Below are 24,540 nucleotides of genomic sequence, written 5' to 3'. Positions count from 1 at the left end.
ATCAGTGGAAGAAATGTGGCACCTTAACGTAAATGAAAGCAAGTTGTACTTGTACCAATTATACAATCAGTAAAATTTCATCTGCTATGCTGGTTATTGCTAAAATACTTGGCCATAACTCTGGGGAATGATGGTAAACTCAGAATAAGGATATTATGTGGATATAAAAATAAAACAAGTGCAATGGTTTGAAGCTAAGGTTAAGATGATGAAGTAAACAAAGTTTAAGCAGATGAGAGCAAAAACAATACTCAATGCAAAAAATAATGCCAGCGCAGACTGTGAGATCTTTCAGAGCCATTTCATTTTGCTGATGCCAAATAACCAGCAACATTTCAGACTTGAACAACTGAACATTTAATATAAACTAGTTAAAAGTAGCAGTTAATTTTCACCAAAATAACTTTTAATTAACTAAAAGGTTACTTATTTGATGTAATCTAAAAACTACAATCCCACAGTTTAAATACACAGCGTAAAAGAAACTAAATAAAATTTAAAGCTTAAGTGTGTAATCTTAAGTGTGCATTATCTGGGCATCTGTTGCTCAAACACATCCCAAACTCGCCAAACACCACTGGTTCAGTGAAAGTCATGGTGTTGGGCTGGTCAGAAAAATTGGCTCAGCACATTAATTCAGGGTTTTAATTTCCGATTTAATCTTTAAATTTTCCTGATTTGAATATGGTCTAACAAAATCTTCTGTCTATGTTTTGACAGGATGATGACACAAAGCACAAGAACAGATATTCACAGTCTGCGCTGTCTTATATTCACTCATGTTTTCTGACAGAAACGCTACAGAAGCAAGCTTGCAACGTCTCTCTCACGTGCAAACACAATGCACACAACAGCAGGCAGAAGAGAGAAAGAGAGGGGGTAAAGGTTAAATAAAAAAAGAAAAGTAATGAGACTAGAACTGAAAAGTGCTAGGTTTTTTGTAGCATAATGCGTGCCAGCGCAGGCCCTTACCAGGTTAGTTTTGTTACTAGTTCGAATACGTACGGGTATTCCCAGTAACTGGGGGTTCACCGGCTGCCGGAAGGGCAGAGACTCTGGGTCCTGTCTGTACAGAGCTTCCAGAGTGGGCATCAAGGCCTGGCGGAGCTCGTCGGGTTTAAAGACTGATGGAGAGGAAGGAAATAAAGGTAGCAGCAGAGTCAAGAATCAAGCACATATTCATATGAAAATCATGAGTACTGATTTCAAAGCAGTGTTTGTCCTTCATATTAAACTGAGAAAAGGAACAAGCGCCTGCCGATTCTAGATCAGAATTAGTAGATTTCATGCTGATGAACTGATGATTTTCCCTACTTTTAGCACCACATAAATTTAAATCACAAAATAAAATGGCTGTAAATCCATTGCATGTTGTAAGGTGCTTTGGTTAATGACTGCATGCATATTATTTAAGAACATCTGCAGGGTCAATAAAGGTGAAACATGATTTCTGAACCACTAACCAAATCAGAAAAATATTTAGTTATAAGACAAAATTAATCTATCAAATTGATCACATTGCACATTTTGATTATTTGAAAATCAGACAAAAAGACAAAACTGTGTATGTAGAACTACAATCCCATGAAGCATATCCAACAAAAAAGCTTCAGGTTTAACTTCTCTGGGATGGTTTTTTTTTTGTTCTCAGCACATTATATCTTCATAGAAAAAGTATTTTTACATTGAAACAGGACACCTTAAAAGGACAAAATATTCACCAAACATTTTTCATGTAAAATGTCTCCATGAATGTGTGCGTTAGTTTGTTTTACCTTTCTTCTTGTTTTGTGTGTTTGCAGGAGTGCTGTTCGTTCCCGCAGCCTCTTCCTCTTTGGGTTCGGTTTTGATCTCTGGCTTCTTGTCCTCGGCTGTCGACCCAACTGATGTTTCCATTGGTTCTGTCTTACATTCATCGCCTGCAGGCTCCTCCTTCTTTATGTGGCCGACCTATCAAAATAAGGTTAGAGACGGAATTTAAAAACAGACTGAAAAAAAAAGGATAAATTTCAGGTTTAACAGAGGTCAAGTTTTCAGACTCGCCTCTGGTTTTTCTTCATTCTTAATCTCAGTCTGCATGGCAGCCATTTTCCCTGAGGCCTTATCCTCTGTCTCATTCTCATCTTCTTCTTCCTGTTGTTTGACCTCAGTTTTGGGGTCGAGTGGGGCAGTGGGTTCGGATGATGTCAGCTGCGAACTTGGGTCAGCACTGCTGTCTGAAGCAGGAGTTGAGGCCTGACCGTCTGCTGTAAGAGATGACTTCTGGGATAGCTGAGGGGTGGGACAGAAGAGCAGATTAGGAGAACGACCAACGGCGTACAAAAACAAGGAACGGCCAAAAAAAGCTGATTAAGAGAGAAGAGTAAACAACAAACAAAATGGGGGGAAGAACAGCCAACAAGGCACAGCAGATAGAGAGAACAGCCAATTAGAAATTAAAGAAACAAAACAGAGCAAAAACCAGTAGGAACAGCTACAAAAATAAATAATAATCAAAAAAACAAATAAAAAAACAATAGTTTAGGATTAAATACAGATAAAGTAAGACAAAACATGGAAACTAAAAATCTCAAAGAACAGTCTATAAAAAAGCAAACAAAAGTAAAAAAAAAAAAAAAAAAAAAACTGCAGCAGTGCATAAAAAAGAGAAAAAACCAATGAGAAATAACAGTCAGCAGGAAATGCCTAATACAGAACTGCAGCAGTGTATGTAAAGCCAAAAAAAAAAACAAATGTCAGAAGGAACAGCCAATGCAAAAGAGTACAGTAAGAGAACAGCCAACAAAAAAAGAAAAGAAAAACAGCAATAGAAATAAAGAATATGAAGGAAATACTAAACAAACAGCAGATTAAGAGAGCTTTCATGCTGGGCATGTTTGCGGTGTTCCCTTTTTCTATCAACACTGTGCATTTTGCTTCATAACAAACAACATAACAGACAAAAAAAAACAAAACAGACAAAAAAAAATTAATCAGACCCTATGAATATTTTATCTTTTCAGAAATTCAGATTTTTTCCCCCCAATTCTCTTTTCTACTTAATTTTTCTGGATTCAGTTAAATGGTTTAATTAAATATATTTTGTAATAATCAAAAACGATGACTAATCATTTGAATTCATAAAAACTTAATTCAATTTTTACTTTAATTTTATAAATGGTGCATTTTAAAATAGTTTATTCTTTCAGAAATCTTTAATAGTTATTTTTTGGAACCATTATCAAAAACGGTTGTAAATCAAACAAATGCATAAAACTTCAAAAATGTAATCTATTAAAATATTAAATTATTTGAACAGTTTCTTTCATATGTGGCAAACACAGTCCTGCACAACGAAGGTTCACATTTTAAATTAAAACAAGACAAAAATGTGATACTCTAAAAATAATGTTTTAATAAGCTGTATTATTACAGTTATTACTTTGAGAAATATATTTTCATTCACACAGACATGCAGAACATGTCTTTTTGTGCTTTATTTCAAAGACATTATTATTATTTTTTTTTACTAATATGATTAAATCTACAGCACTGCTTTTGATTTATTCATCCAAATTTTGCCAAATTCCATGACATTTCGCATTATACTGTAAACTCCATTTCTATGATAGCACAGAAGACCCAAACAAAAATGATAAATGGAGGCTCTTCAGTGTCGATGTGAAGGTATAAGCAAAAACACCCCAAACAAACACATTCTCGATTGTGATACTCACAGGAGTGTGTGGGTGTGCACAATGCCCGTGTGCATTCTGGGAAGGCACAGATGACGCTAACCCTGTTTGGGGGCCTCCAGTGGCTCCGCCCCCATGCGACGGCTGCTGGAGCTGACTGGCTTTTTCTGAGCCCACCCCCTGTGCCATCAGGGGCAGCTGTGTTGCAGGTGGGGCCATAGTGGTCGAAGAAGTGGGGGTGTGGGGCTGGGGGGTCTGGTTACCCGGCAACTGCGGGGGCGTTTGGTGCGGGGCAGGGGTAGGGGTGAGGCTGCGTGCAGGAGAAGGGGAGTTTTGGCGTAAGGGAGGACAGGGAGCATGCAGTCCAGGCTGTGGGGCAGGTGGGGGTTGGTTGGACGGAGGCCCCTGAGGGCCAGCAGCGGCTGCGGAGCCTGAGACTGCTGTCTGGGTTTGAGCTACTGGACTCCTGGCTGCCAGCGATGGTGGAGTAGCCATCTGATTCTGAGAGAGAAAAAGAAACAAAAATGAGACTGGGTGGTATTACTATACAGCAGGTGAAAAAATTATTTGATCCCCTGCTGATTTTGTATGTTTGCCCACTGACAAAGAAATGATCAGTTTATAATTTTAGTTGTAGGTTTAAAAATCCAGTAAACCACACTACAAAAAAAGTTATAAATTGATTTGCATTTTAATGAGTGAAATAACTATTTGACTGCTTCGCAAAACATGACTTAGTACTTGTTGGCAAAACCCTTGTTGGCAATCACAGAGGTCAGACGTTTTTTTTGTAGTTGGTCACCAGGTTTGCACACTTCCCAAGAGGGATTTTGTCCCACTCCTCTTTGCAGATCCTCTCCAAGTCATTAAGGTGTTGAGGTTGAGGTTTGGCAACTTGAAGTTTCAGCTCCCTCCACAGATTTTCTATAGGATTGAGGTCTGGAGACTGGCTAGGCCACTCCATGACCTTAATGTGCTTCTTCTTGAGCCACTCCTTTGTTGCCTTGGCCGTGTGTTTCGGGTCATTGTCATGCTGGAAGTGTTCACACATCTTCAGTGTTCTGGCTGAGGGTAGGAGGTTCTCACCCAAGACATGGCCCCGTCCATCGTCCCTTTGATGCAGTGAAGTTATCCTGTCCCCTTAGCAGAAAAACACCCCCAAAGCATAATGTTTCCACCTCCGTGCTTGACTGTAGGGATGTTGTTCTTGGGGTCATAGTCAGCCTTTCTCTCCCTCTAAACATGGCTGGTTGAGTTAACGCCAAAAAGCTCAATTTTGGTCTGACCACAACACTTACACCCAGTTCTCCTCTGAATCATTCAGATCTTCATTGGCAAACTTCAGACAGGCCTGTACATGTGCTTTCTTTTGTAGTCATTCATTCACATTAGTCATTCATATTGTCTTTCACAATAGAACACAACAGAAAATCTCTTTCACACTTTAGCCACCAAAAGACAAATCGTATTAGATGCATTAGAGACAACAAGCTGTGCTGAGTAATATGGTATGAATGTGGTTTAATAGCTGACCTGTGACATAGCTCCCTGCCCAGCAGGTTGGTTCAGGCCAACTGCTCCCTGGCCCAGTCCAGCACCCGCGCCTGGAAACTGGTTCTGCATGTACTGGTTTTGTAATTGGGGTACGTTGGGTTGAGTCATTCGAGGTGTTCCCTGCATACCCATCTAAAAATACACAACAAAGGCTTAAATAGGATCTAATTTGTAACTTTCTTAATATAAGAATGGGGTAGGAGTTTATTAGATTTTTTTTTTCTTCATCCTATTCCTGTTCTTCTTGTCATGGAATGTATTTTTGTGTGTTTGTTGGATTGTTGTTGTGGCATTTTGTGTTGCATTACCATGAAAAGAGAATAAATAAATAAATGAAATGAAATAAACACTTAAATCAGTTAAATTAGTTGTCCCTCTTCAGGTCACAAGTGATGATACCTGATTGAGGTTTGGCATTGGCAGGGGCGGCGTTCTCCTTTGTCCCATTGGCTGTTGCATTCCCACCTGGGCAAACTGATTCATACCTGCACAAGAGTTGCAAAAATGTTACAAATAAGGCAATAACGCAAAAATCGGGATTTATTTATAGATATATATTTTTTTAAAAATCAACTACAGACCATTTAGTGAGTGTGCCATACCAGCAGGATTCTGCATGCGGTTGACCATCTGATTGGGTCCAGCGGCTTGAACTAGGGACGGATCCGAATGGGGACCATCTAGGAAAGACCAGAACAACCATCACAAACAGCATAGTTTGATTTAAATGCGTGTGTTTGTACTTGAAGACGTTTGGTTTAAATTTAAAGGTATACCTGTAGTTCACCCAAAAATGAAAATGTGCTGAAAATGTACAAATCCTCAAGCCATTCAAGATGTAGACAAAAATGGGAACAGATTTGGAGAAATGTATCACTTGCTCACCAATGGATCCTCTGCATTGAATGGGTGCCGTCAGAATGAGAGTCCAAACAGCTTATAAAAGCAGCACAATAATCCTCAAGTAAGCCACATGACTGAAAAGCCGTGTTTATAATAAACAAATCGATCAAGATGTTTCTAACTTTAAACAATTACTTCCAGCTAAAATACAAGTCATCTATCCATAATATTGCTTACTTCAGTGAAAAAGTAATCTTGTCTGAATCAGGAGAAAAATGAAAACGGTTCAAAACAGCTGGTGGATACTGGTGACATGTCAGTGCATTTTAATGTAAGAGGACAACAGAGGATGGACAGTTTCACTGGAGGAAGTGCTATTATGGTCTTGTATTTTGGCCAGAAGTGACATTTTAAATTTAAAACGCATTAATGATGGGTTTGGTTCTTACAAATACACAGCTTTTCACTTCTAAAGGCATTAACTGATGGACTGGAGTCATGTGGATTACTTGATGTGAATTATTGTGATGTTTTCTATCAGCTGTTTGGACTCTAATTTTGACGGCACCCATTCACTGCAGAGGATCCATTGGTGATCAAGAGATGCAATGCTAAATTTCAACAAATCTGTTCCAATGAAGAAACTTATCTACCAGCTTAGCCTACGGATCAGTACATTTTCAGTAAATTTTCATTTTTGGGTAACAATTCCTTTAAGGCCAGTTTATGCAGGTGTGTATGTGTACGTACTAGGCAGCGGTGCCTGATTCATGCCAGCTGGTGCTTGAGGTAGAGCACTGTTGTGCATGCCAGGCTGAGCTGGCATCATACCCTGCTTCTGCAGTCGGGTTCTCCTCTTCTCCTCCAGCTCTTTCTGAATCTTATAAATCTTCTCAGCCAACAAGTGGTAATACTCCGCCTGGAAAAGTTAAAAATTCACAAGGACTATCATTCTTACAATTCATTTTAAACATGTTTCGATTCAAAGTGTTTTTCATGCAGCTTTTAGTGGAGACAGAAAAATTAATGGATATATCACGCCTGGTTAGGACGAAGTTTTCCAGCGCTCTGTCCAACGCTAGACTGGGACAGCTGAGTCATGGGTAAAATGTAAAGAGTCAGGTGATTCTGTGGATTCACTTAGATATTTACCAAATAGAGCCCTGCATTTCAACCCGGCCCGACGGGCCCCGACTTTTTTTACACACCTCAAGCCGGGCTTCAGGACAATTTTCACATCATAGTTCAATTGTGGTCCGGGCTTCAGGCCTGTTTTAGGCTTCTCCTTATTTATACATCCATTAAATAATGATGGAAAAAAATTGCCGCGCTGGTGGAAACAGGACGAGTCTGTGCTACCGCGACTGTGATGGTGCGTGCCGCCAAAACAGCTGAAGAGTTCTGCGTTCAAATGCACACAATAGGCTTAAGCTTGCTGCAAAGCATTGGCAAAAGTAATTACCGTAAATGTGTCAGGGGAAAAGAGGAAGGTGATATTTGAATTATTTTCTAATAAATAGAGTTTTTTGCGTCTGTCGCAAGGATGAAGTTGCCGATCCCACTCGCCACCTTTTCATTAGACGCGCCTTTAGAGAGAAGTGCATCTTTACAGATTATGATTATAATGAAAGTTTTGTTTTATTTCGTTAAGTAGTAATTTAAAGCTTTCTACAGATACATTTATCATATCTGTGAGGCATGTATTCGCTGAGTTTCGGTTCATTTTTGTGAAGCGCTCCAGTTCATGACGAGACGGCAGAAAGCGCAACATGATTGTTTACTTTATTTTATAAAGAAAATATAACTTTTTGTTGATATTGTGAGTGCACGCAAATAAAAGTAGACCATTTACAGTTAGGAATGATGTATTACTCTTACCTTTATGAGCAAAAATTACGGCGCATTCACTGAAAAAAAATGCAAGTGATCACGCTGCCAAGTGCACTTCATTTACCTAGGTTTAACATTTAAACATTGTCATATGCTTGAACTGTTTTATATCTATAGATTTTATTTTAGGCAAGTTGTGATGATTTGAGAAAGCTTAATTTATCAAACATAGGCTGACTGTCTACTGCTGGCCACTTGGTCGTTACTTTAAAAAAACAAAAACTTATATTTAACAAACAAAAAATGCTCCAAACCTTTTTCTAAATTAACTTCATAAAAAAACGAAACGAAACAAAATGAAATATAATCACTTTGCTATTACATACAAAACTAAACTATTTTAATAGCTGAAAAAGTAGTATAAGCTGTTTTGGGAGAAGGGGAAAAAAAGACGGGCTCGGGTCGGTAATTCTGCCGGGCTAGGGTCTGAGCATATCGGGCCAGGGCCAGGCTAGGGCCTAAATTTGAGGCCCGTGCAGTGCTCTATTACCAAATATAATCCACAGACATGATACTATGTTCAAGCGTTTTTTTACCCTGCTGTTGGCAGATTCGTACATGTCACCCTCCACTTTGCGAGCATAAGCTACCAGGTTTTCCATCCGCCGATCCTTCAGTGCTGCAGGGTCTGGAGTGGGGAATATAGCTTGCACACTACTCTCACACACATACACACACACACAAACACACACACACACACACAAAGACCCAAGTAACAGAATGAATTCATGAAGTCAGACAGTGAAGTGATCCAGTTTAGTTTTGTGTGATTTCTAGATAAGGAAATCATTTTAAATCATTTTATGGAGAGCGAGTTCACAAAGAGCAATTTCAACTAAATCAGTGCAATTTCAAATAAAGAGCAATTTCAAATAAATCAGTGATTTATTTGGCATGACAAACCCCAGACAGTAAACTGATGCCTCGTTCGATTTCTGACGTCCTGACACAAAGTTAAAATTATTTGCAATGGTCGCTTTGTCGCGTCCAGTGTAGACAGACTTCAGCAGTTGCAGCGTGACTCAACAACTGTTGTGTCCTGGTGTAGACATGGTGTGAGACTCTATTATAGATTTTATTAACATTTTAAATAACTTATTTTTTCATTAAATAGTGTTTTTGTTTTTGTTGTCTATACAGTTTTTTTTCTGAATTTTTATTTCAGTTATTTTAGTACATCAATTTGAAATTGAGAAATGTGGCCTTGATAGCTAGCTGAAATAAAAGGTTTCGTTTTGTTTACTTTATTTCAGGTAGCGTTTCTTTTATTTCGTGTATAATTCATGATAGCAATGTAATTGACATGTTCAAGGCACATAAACGTAGTAAGGTCATTATTAAAATTGTCCATGTGACATCAGTGGCTCAACAGTAATTTTAGGAAAGCTACAAGAATACTTTTTGTGAAAAAAAATAAAAAAAAAAATTTCCAGTTGAACCACTGATGTCACATGGAATATTTTAACAATGTCTTTACTACCTTTCTGGGTCTTGAATGTGTCAGTTGCCATGGTGTCTATGTAGGGTCAGAGAGCTCTCAGATTTCATCAGAAATATCTTAATTTATGTTTCGAAGATAAATAAAGGTCTTACAGGTTCGGAAAGACACGAGGGTGAGTAATTAATGACAGAAGTTTCATTTTTGGGTGAACTATCCCTTTAAGTATAAATAGATGCATTTGTAAAAATGTACACTATCATTCAAAAATTTAGTTTAAGAAATTTACATTTTTATTCAGCAAGGATGCATTAAACTGATCAAATATAACAGTAAAGACATTTATCATGTTACAGAAGATATCTATTTCAAATAAATGCTGTTTTGGACTTTCTATTCACTGAACAGTAATGTGTATAAGTGATGTGTCGATATCGACAGTGATTTGCAGCAGAGAAGCGACCTACAGTTATTAATTTTCAGTGAGAGTTGGTGCTTTCTGATGACATGAGCAAAAGTGACAGTTTTATCAGTCTTTATGCGAATGAGAAGCGATGGTATTCGTCCGACAGCCAATGAGAGTGCATACTGTAATCCACCACCTATTTCAGCTGAAAACAGTGATCAAGCAGGAACGTCTGCTACTAACTAGTAATTATTCAGTGTTGAAGCCACCCTCATTTTCATTAATTTACCATAAATATAGTATTCCCAAACATATTTTTACTATTTCTTATAGCAGATGTATAAAATGACAGGCTGTGTGTTAGCATATCACTCACAGTTTGTGTACGAGGTGATTGCGGAGGTCCTGTGTGATGTCTTCATGCCAGTTCTTCCTCATTCCTGCAGAGGAAGGTGTGGCTGTTGCTGCAGAACCCATGTTACCAACACCAGAGCCATCACTCATCAGACTGTTAGAGAGAGAGAAATCATCAAACATCAAAATAAAGCTTTCACTGGCCAATCCATTTAAACCAGGTCTGGTGCACTGAGCCGCAGTGATGTTTGGTACCTCTGAGGTGTCATGTTCCTGTGCAGCATGCCGTCAGGCAGCATTCCTGGATGCTGGTTCGTCATCGGAGCGCCGACTCCACCGTTTACTCCCATTGAGTTCCCACCTGCTTGTGCACACAGTTTAAAATATTATAGGCAAGACATTATAAGGATATAGACTGTCTGACTAGTTTTTGCACTAACTGAAAAAACACTACATGTATGATTAATAACAAAAAAAATCATAAAATAACAGTTGAACCACTGATGTCACATGGAATATTTTAATGATGTTCTTACTACCTTTCTGGGTCTTGAACATGGTAGTCCCATTGCTGTCTATGGGAGGATCAGAGAGCTCTCGGATTTAATCAAAAATATCTTAATTTGTGTTCTGAAGATGAACGAAGGTCTTACAGGTTTGGAACGATATGAGGGTGAGTAATTAATAACAAAATTTTACTTTTTGTGTGAACTAACCCTTTAAATAACATTAGCGGATATACGTGTAATTAGAGGCTACAACTTATGGAAACTCTCACCTATATTGTTGAGCGTCCTCATGCCAGGTTGAGCGGGTACAGAGGTCTGCTGATTCTGATTGGATGCCTGGTTGCCCTGGTAGGTGAGTCCAAGGGCGGCGTACGCCCTTTCAATGGAGCTTGGGTCGATCTGACTGGGTGGGTTTAAGTTTGGGGCTGAAGGCTGACCACCGGGTAATGACCCACCTAACGAACCACCCATGCCCATCCCAGCACCTCCCAGCAGAGCTAGAGAGGAGAATGGATGAAAGGATGAGAGATCGAACAACACTTTAAATACTAGAATATGTTGATATAGTAGTATTTTAGTATTAAAGATGGTAATGTCTTAAAAGGATAGTTCACCCCAAAATGAAAATTCTGTCATTAATTCCTCACCCTCATGTGGTTCCAAACCCTTAATACTCTTGTTCATGTTCAGAACACAAATTAAGATATTAATTTGACCCTCCTATAGACAGCAAGGGTCCTTACACTAAATAATCCATGTGACAGCAGTTCAACCATAAACAACATATGCAATATTATGTATGCGGATACGTTGTTTTCGCTCAGATCAAAGCATAAACAACATAAACAGCGTATCCGCGTACGGTGCTGCTGACACAGAACAGAATACGTTGTTTATGTATGTGATTCTCTCCAAAATGGCACTAAAGGGTTGCGCGGAGAAGACGAATTGTTGAATAAAGTTGTTATTTTTCTTTTCTTTGCGCACAAAAAGTATTCTCGTAGCTTACGGTTGAACCACTGATGTCACATGGATTATTTTATCTTGCTACGTTTCTGGACCTTGATCGTAGTAGGAACCTTGCTGTCTTTGGGAGGGTCAGAAAGCTTTTGAATTTCATCCAAAACAAAATCTTAATTTGTGTTACAAAGATGAACGAATGTCTCGCATGTTTGGAATGACATGAGGGTGAGTAATTCATGACAGAATTTTCGTTTTTGGGTGAACTATCCCTTTAAGAAAATTCAGTGGAATCCAATTTTATTTTATGGGCGAAAACAGCTGAAACATTCTTCTAAATATCTTTTTTTGTGTTGGACAGAAGACAGGAAATCACACAGATTTTGAACGACATCAGGATGAGTAGCATTTGTGCATACTAAAACTCACACTGCTGGGTTCTTTTGTCTCCAGCGCTTTTAAGCGGCAGACAGACGGGACAGTCATGCCGTGTGCAGTTCTTCCAGTGAGAGATGATCTGCCTGGAGGACGCGCAGTGAGCCACTGCAGAGGAACACACGCATTGTTTATTTGTGGGAAAATTAAATACGATTGAAAGAATATAAACTGGTGGCAAAGCTCACCTTGGCAGGATTTTCCGGCCTGACAGTGCGTCATGTGATTAAGGACATTCTTCATGGTTCTGCAGTGGGGCAGGCTGCACTGGCGGACCTCTCCGTTGGCCTGCTCTCTGCGATGGCACTTGTGAGCGTGCAGTAACAGCACCAGCTGCTGCTGAATGAGTTTACGCTTCTCCGGGTCCGCTGCAGGGGGCGCCGCCGGCCCACCTGGGCCCGATACGCCACCCACCACACCTGAGCTCTGCTAGACACAGACAGAAAGAGGGTTTTCAAGGCACACTTCCTGCTGCTGAAGAGTGTTAAGAAACAGAGAATTAGCTCAAAAAAATGGGATCGGTAAGTTTTTTGTTTTTTAATATTTTAGAAAGAAGTCTCATGTTGACTAAAGCTGAATTTGTTTGATCAAAAATAAAGTAGAAACTATAATATTGTGAAATGTTATTACAATTTAAAATAACCGTTTTCTATTTTAAAATGTAATTTATTCCAGTGATGCAAAGCTGTATTTTCAACATCATTACTCCAGTCTTCAGTGTCACATGATCCTTCAGAAATCATTCTAATATGATGATTTGACGTTCACGAAACATTTTTAATGTTGAAAACGGTTGTGCTGATTAAGATTTTTGTGAAAACTATGATCCAAATGCAAAACCTGCACACCTTTTTCCATGTTTTAAGATTCTGAATGTTTAGATTCTGCAGAATAGTTTTAATATGGTAAAATGTGTTCGTGAGATTACTGCAATTGTACCACTGAACAAATCAAACAAATTAGACAGAAATTATTTTATATACATTTTATTTAAAAAGCATTTATTCAAAACTAGGGACGTACCAAAATTATGGCCGTCAAAAATGTTCTGACGTAACTGCAACTTTTAACAGGTCTTTAAATGTGACTTAAATATGGATTCAAGTATGAAATTATGAATTATTATTTTACTACGAAGTCCATGTAAACAACTTTTATTGCATAAAAATCAACTTGAGAGTGTAATTGTGCTCTGCACATAAGTATGTCAGTAAAGCAAGAGCTGTGTCAAAGTTTATTCTAAAAATATGTAATTTTTCAATTAAATGTTGGACTATTTTAGATAAGGTCACACTAACCTATGTAAGCTGGCGTAATTGCTTATATACACATTAACAGTGAAGAGAAAAAGAAAAAAAGAAGCACTTTGATTTTGTTTTTTAGTCTAGTGAGTCCAGAATTTTCAGAGGTGGTTTAGGCGACAAATTTCCTTTGCAGTGCATCACTGTTCAAAGCATTTTCAGGATTAAAACTAACTGAAAATGAAAATGTCAGAGAGGGTCAGGGAATGTGTGTGGATGTGGTTTGCGATGACAGTTTCTGTAGAGTTCTCTCACCATGCCACCCATGGTCTGCCCATGCTGAGGTTTCTTGTCCATGCTAAACTGGTTAATGCTGTTGGGTTGTCCCGCTTTGTTTTGGAGCGGAGGCCCAAGGGACTGTCCTCCGCACTGATTATATGAACTACCGTAGGGGCCTGGAGTACCCATCATTCCCATCTGAGGGAAAAAAAATAAAAACTTCAATCAAGAATGAATATGAGCTAGTATATCAGTCTCAAAGGTTTCAGTTATGACAGAATCTGATCCATCATCCTGGACAGAATCATAAACTATCTCAGATGAGCTGACAAAACTGAGAATGCTGACAGCAAAACAAGAACATGAACATCAATAGATGAGAAACAATCATTCAGCCTATTTGACACTCACGTTCTCATTGTTTACTCATCGCATACGCATAATGTTAATGACAATGCGGTATCAATTCTGCAAAATAAACCTCAAAACAGCAGCTTGAAATCTAGAAGAACCCAGCAAAAAAAAAAAAAGAAAGAAAATGTCATTCCCTCTTTTTTTCTGCCCATTTCCTGCAGTCCTGGTTGTGCAATCGCCTGTGAATCAACAAAATGGTGCGCACAGTTCCTCGTATGAGGGAGTAGAGAAGGTTGTTCAAACTGCGGTCTGTTTCAGTGTGAAGGATCGCATCGCATTCAAACAAACAGAGGGATTTCTTTCACTTAAACAGTCTATTTCACTACCTGATTTCTAACAACAGTCTTACAAGACAAAAAATTAACAAAGGGTTGTGTTTTTAAAGGAGAGGAATACAGTGCTGTCACAAGAACATAAGTAATCAGATGTGTCTATTCGGACGATGAAAACCAGAATTCTTCAAGTTTAGTTTTTTTAATCAAGCAACCAACAATAAACACTACACGAGTCTCTCTTTTTTTTCAGGTTATAAAGTTTAAAAATAAGACAACTTGGCCTTTAAAAGTCATAAATCCTGAGAACTATTTGTTTATCTTTAAAATTTAGGTTCTCTCTAAAGCAACTTAACCATAAAGTTTGGGTCTGGGACTGATAGGTGTGAGACAGGAACAGAACATGGCACTTTTTGTTGTTATTGTACTTTTTGTTCCATAAAATAGTCAAAGCAGGAAGTTGGGACAGAAAGGCTTAAAAGGGCTTGCAATTTTTGTATTAAAAATAATTATATTAATAATAATTAATTAATTAATTAAGCCAGTGGTCTTTATTTATTGATTTCATTGGGTCTTTGTCAATTTTTCAATTTGTCTAATGAAAAGCAAAACTTATGTTTGTTTAAAATAATATTAAATTGTATATATTATATTTATATATAATTTTATATAATAATAAAAGTGCGATATTTGTTGTAATTAATAATTAGATAAAAATTGAATATCTATAATAAAAACTATCTATAATAAGTACATAAATGATAAATATATAGCATCTATAATAAATAAAATATATATATTACATAAAATTGTATAAGTTTGAGTCTCTTATGCTCACCAAATGCTCATTTATTTGATCATATACACAGTGAAAACAGTACTCTTGTGAAATATTACAATTTTAAATGTAATTTCAATATTTTTAAAATGTAAAATTTCTGTAATGGTAAAGCTGAATTTTCAGCATCATTACTTAAGTCTTCAAAGTCACATGATCCACAGAAATCATTCTAATACACTGATTTGCTGCTCAAGAAACACTTCTTCTTACTGCAAATGTCGAAAACAGTTGTGCTGCATGATATTTTTATGGAAACGTGATCCTTTTTTTCAGAATTCTTGAACAAAGTTCAAAAGATATTAATGACCCCAAATTAAATAGCTCTTTCACTCAAAGACACACCAGTTCATAGATGTATAATGAGATATAAACACAGATTGAAGTTGACCTTAAAGCTTGAAGCAAAACCATTTTGCATGCAGTTTATTGGTTGCACACAGAATTATTATAGTGACACTCTGATTTGTTCACGTTACCTTGTTCACTGCTCCTGGTTGCTGCGGTCTCATTGCTGCCTGTGCCATCTGCTGCCCTGCGTTCTGCTGCTGCAGAGCATCGGGCAGCATTTTCCCGTTACCAACCATGCCCGCATTCATGTTCACATTGGCGTAGCCCATTCTAGGCGCACCATTCATCATCTGCCCTCCCATCATGCTCTGCGGCTGTCCGTTCCCTTTCTGGACGCCCATCATGCCCCGGTTCAGTCCAGCCACCATGACAGGCTGCTGCTGTTGAGGGCCACCCAGTCCCTGAGTAACTGGGTTGCCACTCAGACCTCCCATCATACCCAGGGAGGGTGCGTTACCGGGGTTGCCGGTGGCCGTGGAGGTGGATGGAGGGGCGCCAGGGCGGAGGAGCTCAGACAGGTGCTTGTGTTTGGCTGCTGTGTCCTGGCCCGAGCCGCCCAGAGGGCCCAATATCCCTCCTCCACCCAGAGTGGTGTGCAACTGGCCGGGGTCCATCCCGTTAGGAAGGCCCAGGTCGGAGGAGTTAATGAGCTCATCCGGGAGGTCATGCTCCAGGTCAAACAGGGAGCCAAAATCTGAAAGAAAGGGGGAAAAAAGACTTTAATAAGGTTGTTGCTCACGGAAAAATCACTCATAATGAGATAAATTAGAGAATAATTATTGCATATGCCCAAAAAAATGAGATGTGTCCAGCAAAGCCACAGCAAAATAAACCATTTTTGTTCTTAGACAGAATTTAATCTAAAATTAAAAGATAAAGTAACACAACACAACAACAAGTGCACAACACATCTGTAATTTCAATACACCGGGAGGTTAGCTGGCCTGGACAATACATGGATTGGTCCGTCAATCTACAGCAAAAAATACAGACAAATTGACCAAAGCTCGCGCTGAACGAATCTCATGCAACAGTTTATTGCAGCTCCCGTGATGAGAGAACGGCTGAGATTATCAGCTCACAGGAGAACAGTATGCGTGTCCTAATAGTTCATACTAATAAAAAACACATGGCATGGCATAACAATGGACAAGTGGACAAAATGGGGGCCTTTTCCTACATAATGGCAGATCCTGATAGCAGCAACGCACCAACGACTGATAAATGCAACATACTCTAAATATGAAGCAAGCAAATTTTTAAATACAGTCTACACATTAGTGATTAGATCGATATATCAGCAAAGTAATTAATCAGACAATATTTGGATTTGAATGTGAGATTATGGTCATAGACCAACAACCAAAACATGCTTGGCTGATTTACAGAAGTGTTTTGTGTTTTTTGAATACCTGAAAGTTTTTATTTAATTTTATATTTAAAGGAGAGTTTTTAAATGCATGTAAATTTTCAAGAGACAGATTAGAAAAGTGACAGCATTTCGCCAATTTTTATGATACATTTTTGGCATGTAAAAAAATAATAATAAAAAACACGTTTATATTGACTTCAATATTTTGAATATTAAAATAATCATCGTATGTCCAGATTATGAGTTTATCTTTAAATAATTGCAGATAGTGTGCAGTAAAAATAAAAACAAAAATGGGATTTAAAGTATTAGTTGTACAAACACTCATTTGTTATTGCCTAGATGACAACACAAACAGTAGCACAACTTACCACAGTTTCCCCAAACTTGTTTTTAGTTATCAAAAAAATATATATATATGAAATAACTTATGAAATAAAATGCTTATTCAAATTGATCTAATTTGCTGTTATGAAATTATACATACATATAAATAGATTATACATTAGCAACCAGTCTGCTCTGTTGATATATCAGCCATTTAAAAACCTGCACTGGTGCACCACTAGAGTTCAGGCAATATGACCTGACTTCCACTTCTACACAAGCTGTAAAAAAGCTGTATAAACCAGCCTAGAATCGTTCGCTGGTCTTAACCAGTCAGGCTGGATTTAGAAGGGTCTTGGACACTTTTCATCTGGTCTAACCGGAAGACCAGCAAACCACCTTAAGCTAGTTAAAATACAGAGTAACCAAGTAGTGTTGATCAGAAACTTGCAGACACTGGTTTGTCAACTATTTAGTACGCACTACATGTAAACCAACTTGAACAGAAAGACCTCTGGCGTCTCAAAGTGCTCTAGACTTCACTCCCAACCGTGTGTCAGTAAAACGACTTGATTTACAACATGTTCCTGTCGAGTTTTCTCTTTTCTATGCATCACCCCATAAACCTTTGACACCAACCGCTGCTCTCGACATCTCATAACGAAGAACAAAGCGAAAAGTTTGTGTAACGCACACCCGGAAAAACACTGCATACTATTTTGCACACTCAGATGACCAGTATTGTAACACACCTCATCAACTTCGAGTGAAAACACGGCGCAAATTAGCCTGCTAGCTATCCCTGCTAAGTTATTTAAATAGCACGGGACGATGCAAACAAACAGATACAACAAAAGAAAGCTCTCGGGAACACACGTCGAGCGTCTTTTTCATACATGCAGGCGAACAGCGACAGACTCGCCGCCGCACACCGCAGCGCGTGAAACATTATTATTTACCGTTTCCATCGCTCGCGGACACCGACAGAGCCGGGGAGGACAATTTAGGCCTCTTAGCTGAAGGCGGGCCGGATTCCAGCACATTATCGGCCATAGTTTTCCTCCGGTTTAGTGTTAAAGCATATATCCCGCGTAGGATAGCCCTTCCTGTGCAGTCGCGAGCCGATGTGCAAATGAAATCTCTCCTCGTTCACGAGCACCGGACGGATTCCCGTTTCCTTTTCATGGGACGATACATGCATGCAATGCAATGCAAAGCAAAGCTTTAATGTTCAGTCCACCTTTAAAGCTCCCTTTTAAGATTTTCTAGTCTTTAGTTCCTCAAAGTATATTTCCGAATGGAGGAGGTGAAGGGAGGGACAGACGGTCATGCAAGCTCGCCGCAAACTCACGTAGCCTCCTCGGCGACTGAGCAATTTTCCCGAGATTTATCCTCGTTGCTTGCCTCCGTCTTTTCCGCCATTGTCGGCGGCAAGCTGAAATGTTAGTTGTTGTTTTTTTTTTTTTTTTAAGGCGTTGTGTACGAGAACCCGAACTCGCTCTTATGAGCAAACGCTATGATTCAGAATCGTGTCTTTCTTTGCATTGTAGCCTGTGCAATTCTCAGCCTGCATCACTTTATTTAGAAGACTGCAAGTCCATCGTACACAGATGTTTGAATCTCCTTCATCAATGTCTTTATTTCCTCCCAATTAATTAAGATGAATGGAGAGCACAAATAAATACTGGAAATATCATTAAACAGTCATATGCATGTAAAAGTTTGCTTTCATCCTTAATCAGACAGTACTCTTTGCAGAATAAATAACGCGATGAATGTGCATCCAAACTTCAGTTTGCATGCACGAGCTACCACTTTAGATGATTCCAAACAACTTGCATATTTCAGTGTCCGTGTCTTAGCATTCTGCAACAACACTTCAAAGTGACAAGTCAAATGGTTTATTGTGCATTCGTATCTGAATATGGCTCGTGCGCCCTCTGTGTGAACGTGTCCGCTGCACGAGTTAAAAGTGTTTGCAGAAAACCTCTGACCATCGCTTCACGAGACCACCCTGCACTGCGCACAGCTCGTGCATGCAAAGAAACGATTTCAAAAGTGTCCGTCTAATGGACGGAACATGCATGCAGTCGGTCTGAAGTGCAAGACGATGTTATCTCGCAAGTACGCTGTGCACGAGCTAAAGAACGGGAATCAAGTGAAGTTGGTCAATGCATATGCGTGTATTTCAATGCACTGACACATCAAGCAAATAAGAATAATTTGTCACTGCACGAAGAGCCTTGCGGAGCATTAAGAAAGCGCGAGAGGAACAGCCAGTAGTGGGTCGAAAACAGAACCGAACCGAGCTGGGCTTCAATAATATTTCGGGTCTGAAGCATCTGCCGATCCGGGTGATATTGCCAGCTGCACCCCCCAAAATCTGGGGGTCCTCAAACCCCTTTCATAGGCTTTGTGATGCTGTGAACCCCCCTGCGCGTTCATCCCTTTTAAATTTATCCCTTCTCTTGCACAGTTCCTGCAATTTTCCCCACTTTCGCCGTCGTCCGCCAGCAACCGGCGATGTAATTTCACAGATATTCCCACTTCGTGACGCTGTTATTTTCCTTTTCCCCTGACGAGCTTCCCTTCGTTTAAATGTATTGCCCTCTTCCGCCTCTCCGCTTCGTTTAAAAAAAGAACAGCAAAAGAAAGGAAAACCCGGTCTGCTCTTTGATTTGCACACGGGGGAATCTGTAATCTCCCTCCGTCGCCTCCGCTAATCGCCGGGCTTGTGTTTTATCCGGTCTGGGTCCGCGAGCCGGAGCCGGCGGCGCTCAGAGTTGCAGTGGTCGGGCGCTCGAGTGGCTTTTTTTCGGTCGCTCCTGCCTCCTTCACTCTCTCCGCACAAACAAAATGGCGGCTTGTTGTTTCTACTCCTCTGGCTGGGGGAGGGAAGGTTGGAGGTGCGGTAACATTAGTAAAGGGGGGTGGAGGGGGAGATGGCGATCGGGATTTCCCGGACAGCGCTGTTTCCGTACTGCTTCGGAGTTGCGACTGGGGTCCAGCATCATCAGCAGATGATGGAGTCACTAGTGAGATGATGCCCACCTTGTGACTTCTTGGTTTGCAAAATATTGCCTCGCTTGGCTTCGCTATAGCTGAAGGGACAGTCAGCCTCCTTGGAGAAGCCCAGGGGTCAAGTGCCCTATTGAAGTGCAATGTTGATAGCGGCCAGACCAAACGGTGATGTTTTTTCAGACCTCGTACTGAAGAGTTGTCTCAGTTCCTCAAAGCCTAGCGAGCTGCGAAACTACAGAGTATTTTTGGACATCATAGGCATGTTCCTAGTCAGCTCATCTTAAAAACGTTGCTTATATGCATTTTTTGGCATAACACCATTGGGAATCAACTCGTCTGAGAGGTTGGGTCTCAGAAGCCTGTTGAGCAACCTAGAAAACTGACTATGTAGCCAGCATTTTTGGGCATCATAAATATGTTCAGAGAGAATTCAGCTAAAGGAGCTCCAAAACCTAGTGTGCTGCCTATCTAGACAGCATTTCTGGATATGCACATTAAGAGTCTGTTCAGATCAAACGTAGCTAGACAGCAACTGGCAACAGCGTAACTGAACATAACCATAGTGCAAGAAATCATTTTTGGATATCATGGACACCTTCATAGTCAGCTAAGAAACTTTCCTTAACTAGACACTTCTGCTCAGAACGTAGGGAGCTGGTCATGTTGCTAGCACATTGGGAATCATAAGTGTGTTCAGTGGCCTAGCTATAGACACCATTCCTTGACCTCACTGACATGTTCGAAGACAGCTCACATAAAAAAGGGCATAAATGCATTGCAAGTCATCTTAGCTGAGAAATTCTAACGAATTCTAGCGAGCTGCCAACCTAGACCTACTCTTTGGTAGTCATTTGCGTGTTCTGAGTGAACTCTGCTGCACAGAAACTCAGAATATCCCGAGTTTATCCACATGTTGCATCGTAACATTTTCAAAAACTCCAAAAACCAGCGAGCTGCCTACCTAGATGGCATTTCGAGCCTCGTAAATGCATTCAAAACCACTTCTGTTCAGTAACCTGTCCAGCATTGAGCTGCTTCAGAGCATTATGAAGCTCACCTAGACAGTACTTTTGGACATAAACAAGCTCAGCTGACTCAGAACATGCTTATACATAATTTCAAATATATTGTGTAGTTTTCTTTAGTTTTTAGAGATATTAGTACCATCTCCAGTTTCAGACTCACATCTTATGGGATTGAACCTGCAACTTATGAGTTATCAGATTCACCAAAATACAGCAGCCTAACACTCAAAACAAATTCTGATGTTCTTAAGAGTTTCCATCTCCATTTCTAACCATACTGAGGTTAAGGGCACTGTTTTTCTGTCTATATGTGTTGTGAACAGCTAGTCCAGCCTCTTTTATTTCACTGTATGTTGACTGAAATATTGTTTTATTTCAAATGTTATTTTGATTTTAATACATACACTACATTAATATGCAATAATATTACTCTTTGAAAGAATCAGTGTTATTTTAGTATTATTTCTAGTGTTATAGTATTTAATAATATTTTGAATTCACTTTTATATATTCAGTTTTATTAGATTAGATACACAAAAATACAGCAGCCCATCACAAACAAATTCTGATGAGTTTTTCCATTTCCAACCTTACTGATGTTTTTAGAGTACTATTTTAGTGTCTAGAAGTATTGTGAATACACTATACAATTGTAGTTTTACACTTCATTCAGCATAAATATAATCTCTTTGAACTTTTTTGTTTTTATACTTACTTTTTTTTTTACTTCTAATAGTAAATCACTGTGACTTATAACCAATCAATTTAGTGTTTGTTAGTATAACTTATTTGCTACATCATATAATTTGTGTGTTATGGAGTTATTAAAGTTTTCAAGTGTACTTATAATATGTACTGAATCAAAAAAAAGCTTCTAATTTTTGCAAAAAATCTGTTCATTGACTAATTACGTGGCTTAAAAATGCATTGCACTTACAAACTACAGCAACAAAATCAAGAATTAGACGTTTATTTTGACATCAGTAAAAAAAAAAAACACCATGTATGGCAGTAAAAGCCTCCGCAGACAAACATACTCAAACACAAATCGAACCCCTCACAGTACAACAGATAAATTGTCTCACAAACAAGCTGTTCACCATGCTAAATCATAACAACCTGTTTGTTACTCCATCTGAACTCATTTAAAGTCTCCCATAAGCCCTCAGACGAAAAGGTACAAAAGCTGTCACTGGGGTGCTACCTTTTCAAAACATACAAATCTTTATGCTTTACATACTAATAAGAACCTTTAAGGTACTTATATGCACCCTTTAGGGATAAATAAGGTACAAATATGTACCTTTTGAAAGGGTACCGCCCCAGTGACAGCTTTTGTACCTTTATTCTGAGAGTGTAGTTGTGCAGGTCAAATACAAAACACGACCCAACACAACCATTTAGCTAGCGTAGGAGTGAACTGGCTATCAGGGATCACATTGCACGCTGTCCAGACACGTCCAGCTCTTAATCCTCCAGATTTAATACTTAAAGGGATACTCCACCCCAAAGTGAAAATTTTGTCATTAATCACTTACCCCCATGTCGTTCCAAACCCGTTAAAGCTCAGTTCGTCTCCGGAACACAATTTAAGATATTTTGGATGTAAACCTGGAGGCTTGTGACTGTCCCATAGACTGCCAAGTAAATAACAGTGTCAAGGTCCAGGAAAGGTATGAAAGTCATCGTCAGAATACTCCATCTGAGCATATACAGCATAGGGTGATATGGAGAGACACAGAGGAGACCATTGACAAAGGAATTGTAGAATAAAGTCTTTTTTTTTTGTTTTCTTCGCTTACAAAAAGTGTTCCCGTCACTCCATATAACTGATGGCAGATGGAGTTTCATACCTTTTATGGACCTTGACACTGTTATTTATTTGGCAGTCTATGGGACAGTCACAAGCCTCCAGGTTTTCATCCAAAATATCTTAAATTGTGTTCCGAAGACGAACTGAGCTTTTACGAGTTTGGAACGACATGGGGATAAGTGATTAATGACAAAATTTTCATTTTGGGGTGGAGTATCCCTTTAAGTGGAGCAAGTTCTATGAGATCCAGACCTCCTGAGTTCACTATTGCAGAAAACGCTGCCAGCAGAGGTGTTAAAAGATGGGAGGAACGGACTCATTCTAGCAGGGCAAGCTGTTCTACTCTTTCCTTTCAGTCCTCTCCATGTGCGCAAGCTCTCTCCACCTCAGCAATGGTTTTTGGGGTGTTTGCAGACAGAATGAGGGGTCCCCTGTGTTCTTGGATCACCACATCGTCCTCGATCCGCACCCCAAGACCCCGGAATCACTCTGGACTGTCGTCCTCGCTGATGTATTATCCTGGGTGAAGGGAGCAAGAGATGAGAGTTTAGAGCTTTTTTGCAGTACAGCTCAAATGCTAAGAAGTTGAATGTTACTTTGACCAGTATGCTGAAGTCCAACTGTCTTTACAATGCATTCAAGATACATATCTGTGGTTTATCAGTATTATTACCCTTATTTTTCTAACATGGTGCTGTATGAATGTCCTCAACAAGTGCAGTTTTTAAAACAACTCTTTTGGGATGCAAAGTGCAAAACAAGACTAGATCGCTCTAAGTCTGTCTACACCTCAAATGCCCAGTCCAGTGTGTTGGAACATGCGTTCAGAAGTCTGACGTCTCGTTCCAATTTTAGTCCAGCCACTGTTTTTTGTATTTATTCTGACTGACTGAATGAAAATATTTATTTAAAAAAATGTTAAATGATTACTATGAATTTTATGTGTTATGTACACTGCAGTAATATGCAACATCATTATTACTCATTAAGAGAATCTGTATTATTTTAGTATTTTTTATACTATTATAGTATCTGTTAATACATTGAAATTTTTGTATTTTCATTTTTAATTTTAAATGTAAGTTTTAATAATTTTATGTATTTTATGTTTAAGTATTATATTTGTTTTTATAAGTTTTTATACAGCTAGTCCAGTGACTGTCTCCGTCTGACAAAATTAGTATTATTTTAGTTAAAAATATATTGTTAATTGATTTCCATGTATTTTGTTATATAAACTATAATAATATGCATTATTGTTAATATACTAAGAGAATCAGTCTTATTTTAGTACATATTATACAAACCCAATTCGAAAAAAGTTGGGACACTGTACAAATTGTGAGTAAAAAAGGAATGGAATAATTTACAAATCTCATTAACTTATATTTTATTCACAATAGAATATAGATAACATATCAAATGTTGAAAGTGAGACATTTTGAAATGTCATGTCAAATATTGGCTCATTTTGGATTTCATGAGAGCTACACATTCCAAAAAAGTTGGGACAGGTAGCAATAA

The 24,540-nt window shown here is 38.9% G+C and overlaps 1 protein-coding gene across 15 annotated transcripts in view; it reads right to left on the bottom strand.

Annotated features, from left to right (window-relative positions):
• LOC109076664 (histone acetyltransferase p300-like) overlaps positions 1–20,416 on the bottom strand; it is a 43,294-nt gene extending 22,878 nt beyond the window's left edge. For 2 of the 15 annotated variants that reach the window (XM_042720654.1, XM_042720660.1), the window contains exons 1-17: positions 18,117–20,415; positions 15,587–16,152; positions 13,620–13,781; positions 12,252–12,492; positions 12,058–12,171; positions 10,938–11,165; positions 10,415–10,523; positions 10,182–10,313; positions 8,498–8,615; positions 6,822–6,990; positions 5,810–5,908; positions 5,628–5,713; positions 5,208–5,360; positions 3,717–4,175; positions 2,044–2,271; positions 1,776–1,950; positions 973–1,124 (exon numbers count right to left, since the gene is read on the bottom strand). In XM_042720654.1, coding sequence (XP_042576588.1) covers positions 973–1,124; positions 1,776–1,950; positions 2,044–2,271; positions 3,717–4,175; positions 5,208–5,360; positions 5,628–5,713; positions 5,810–5,908; positions 6,822–6,990; positions 8,498–8,615; positions 10,182–10,313; positions 10,415–10,523; positions 10,938–11,165; positions 12,058–12,171; positions 12,252–12,492; positions 13,620–13,781; positions 15,587–16,152; positions 18,117–18,210 — 3,285 coding nt within the window. In that variant the 5' untranslated portion in view covers positions 18,211–20,415. Of the gene's footprint in view, positions 1–972; positions 1,125–1,775; positions 1,951–2,043; positions 2,272–3,716; positions 4,176–5,207; positions 5,361–5,627; positions 5,714–5,809; positions 5,909–6,821; positions 6,991–8,497; positions 8,616–10,181; positions 10,314–10,414; positions 10,524–10,937; positions 11,166–12,057; positions 12,172–12,251; positions 12,493–13,619; positions 13,782–15,586; positions 16,153–18,116 lie in introns of all 15 variants that reach the window. The other 13 variants (XM_042720661.1, XM_042720663.1, XM_042720662.1 and 10 more) reach the window with 11 other exon arrangements.
• Positions 20,417–24,540: the final 4,124 nt, after the last annotated feature.

Source organism: Cyprinus carpio, chromosome B3 (assembly GCF_018340385.1).
Source record: "Cyprinus carpio isolate SPL01 chromosome B3, ASM1834038v1, whole genome shotgun sequence".
NCBI lineage: Eukaryota > Metazoa > Chordata > Actinopteri > Cypriniformes > Cyprinidae > Cyprinus > Cyprinus carpio.
The sequence above is the reverse complement of the archived record's forward strand: the minus strand, read 5'-3'. Positions and strand labels throughout refer to the sequence as shown.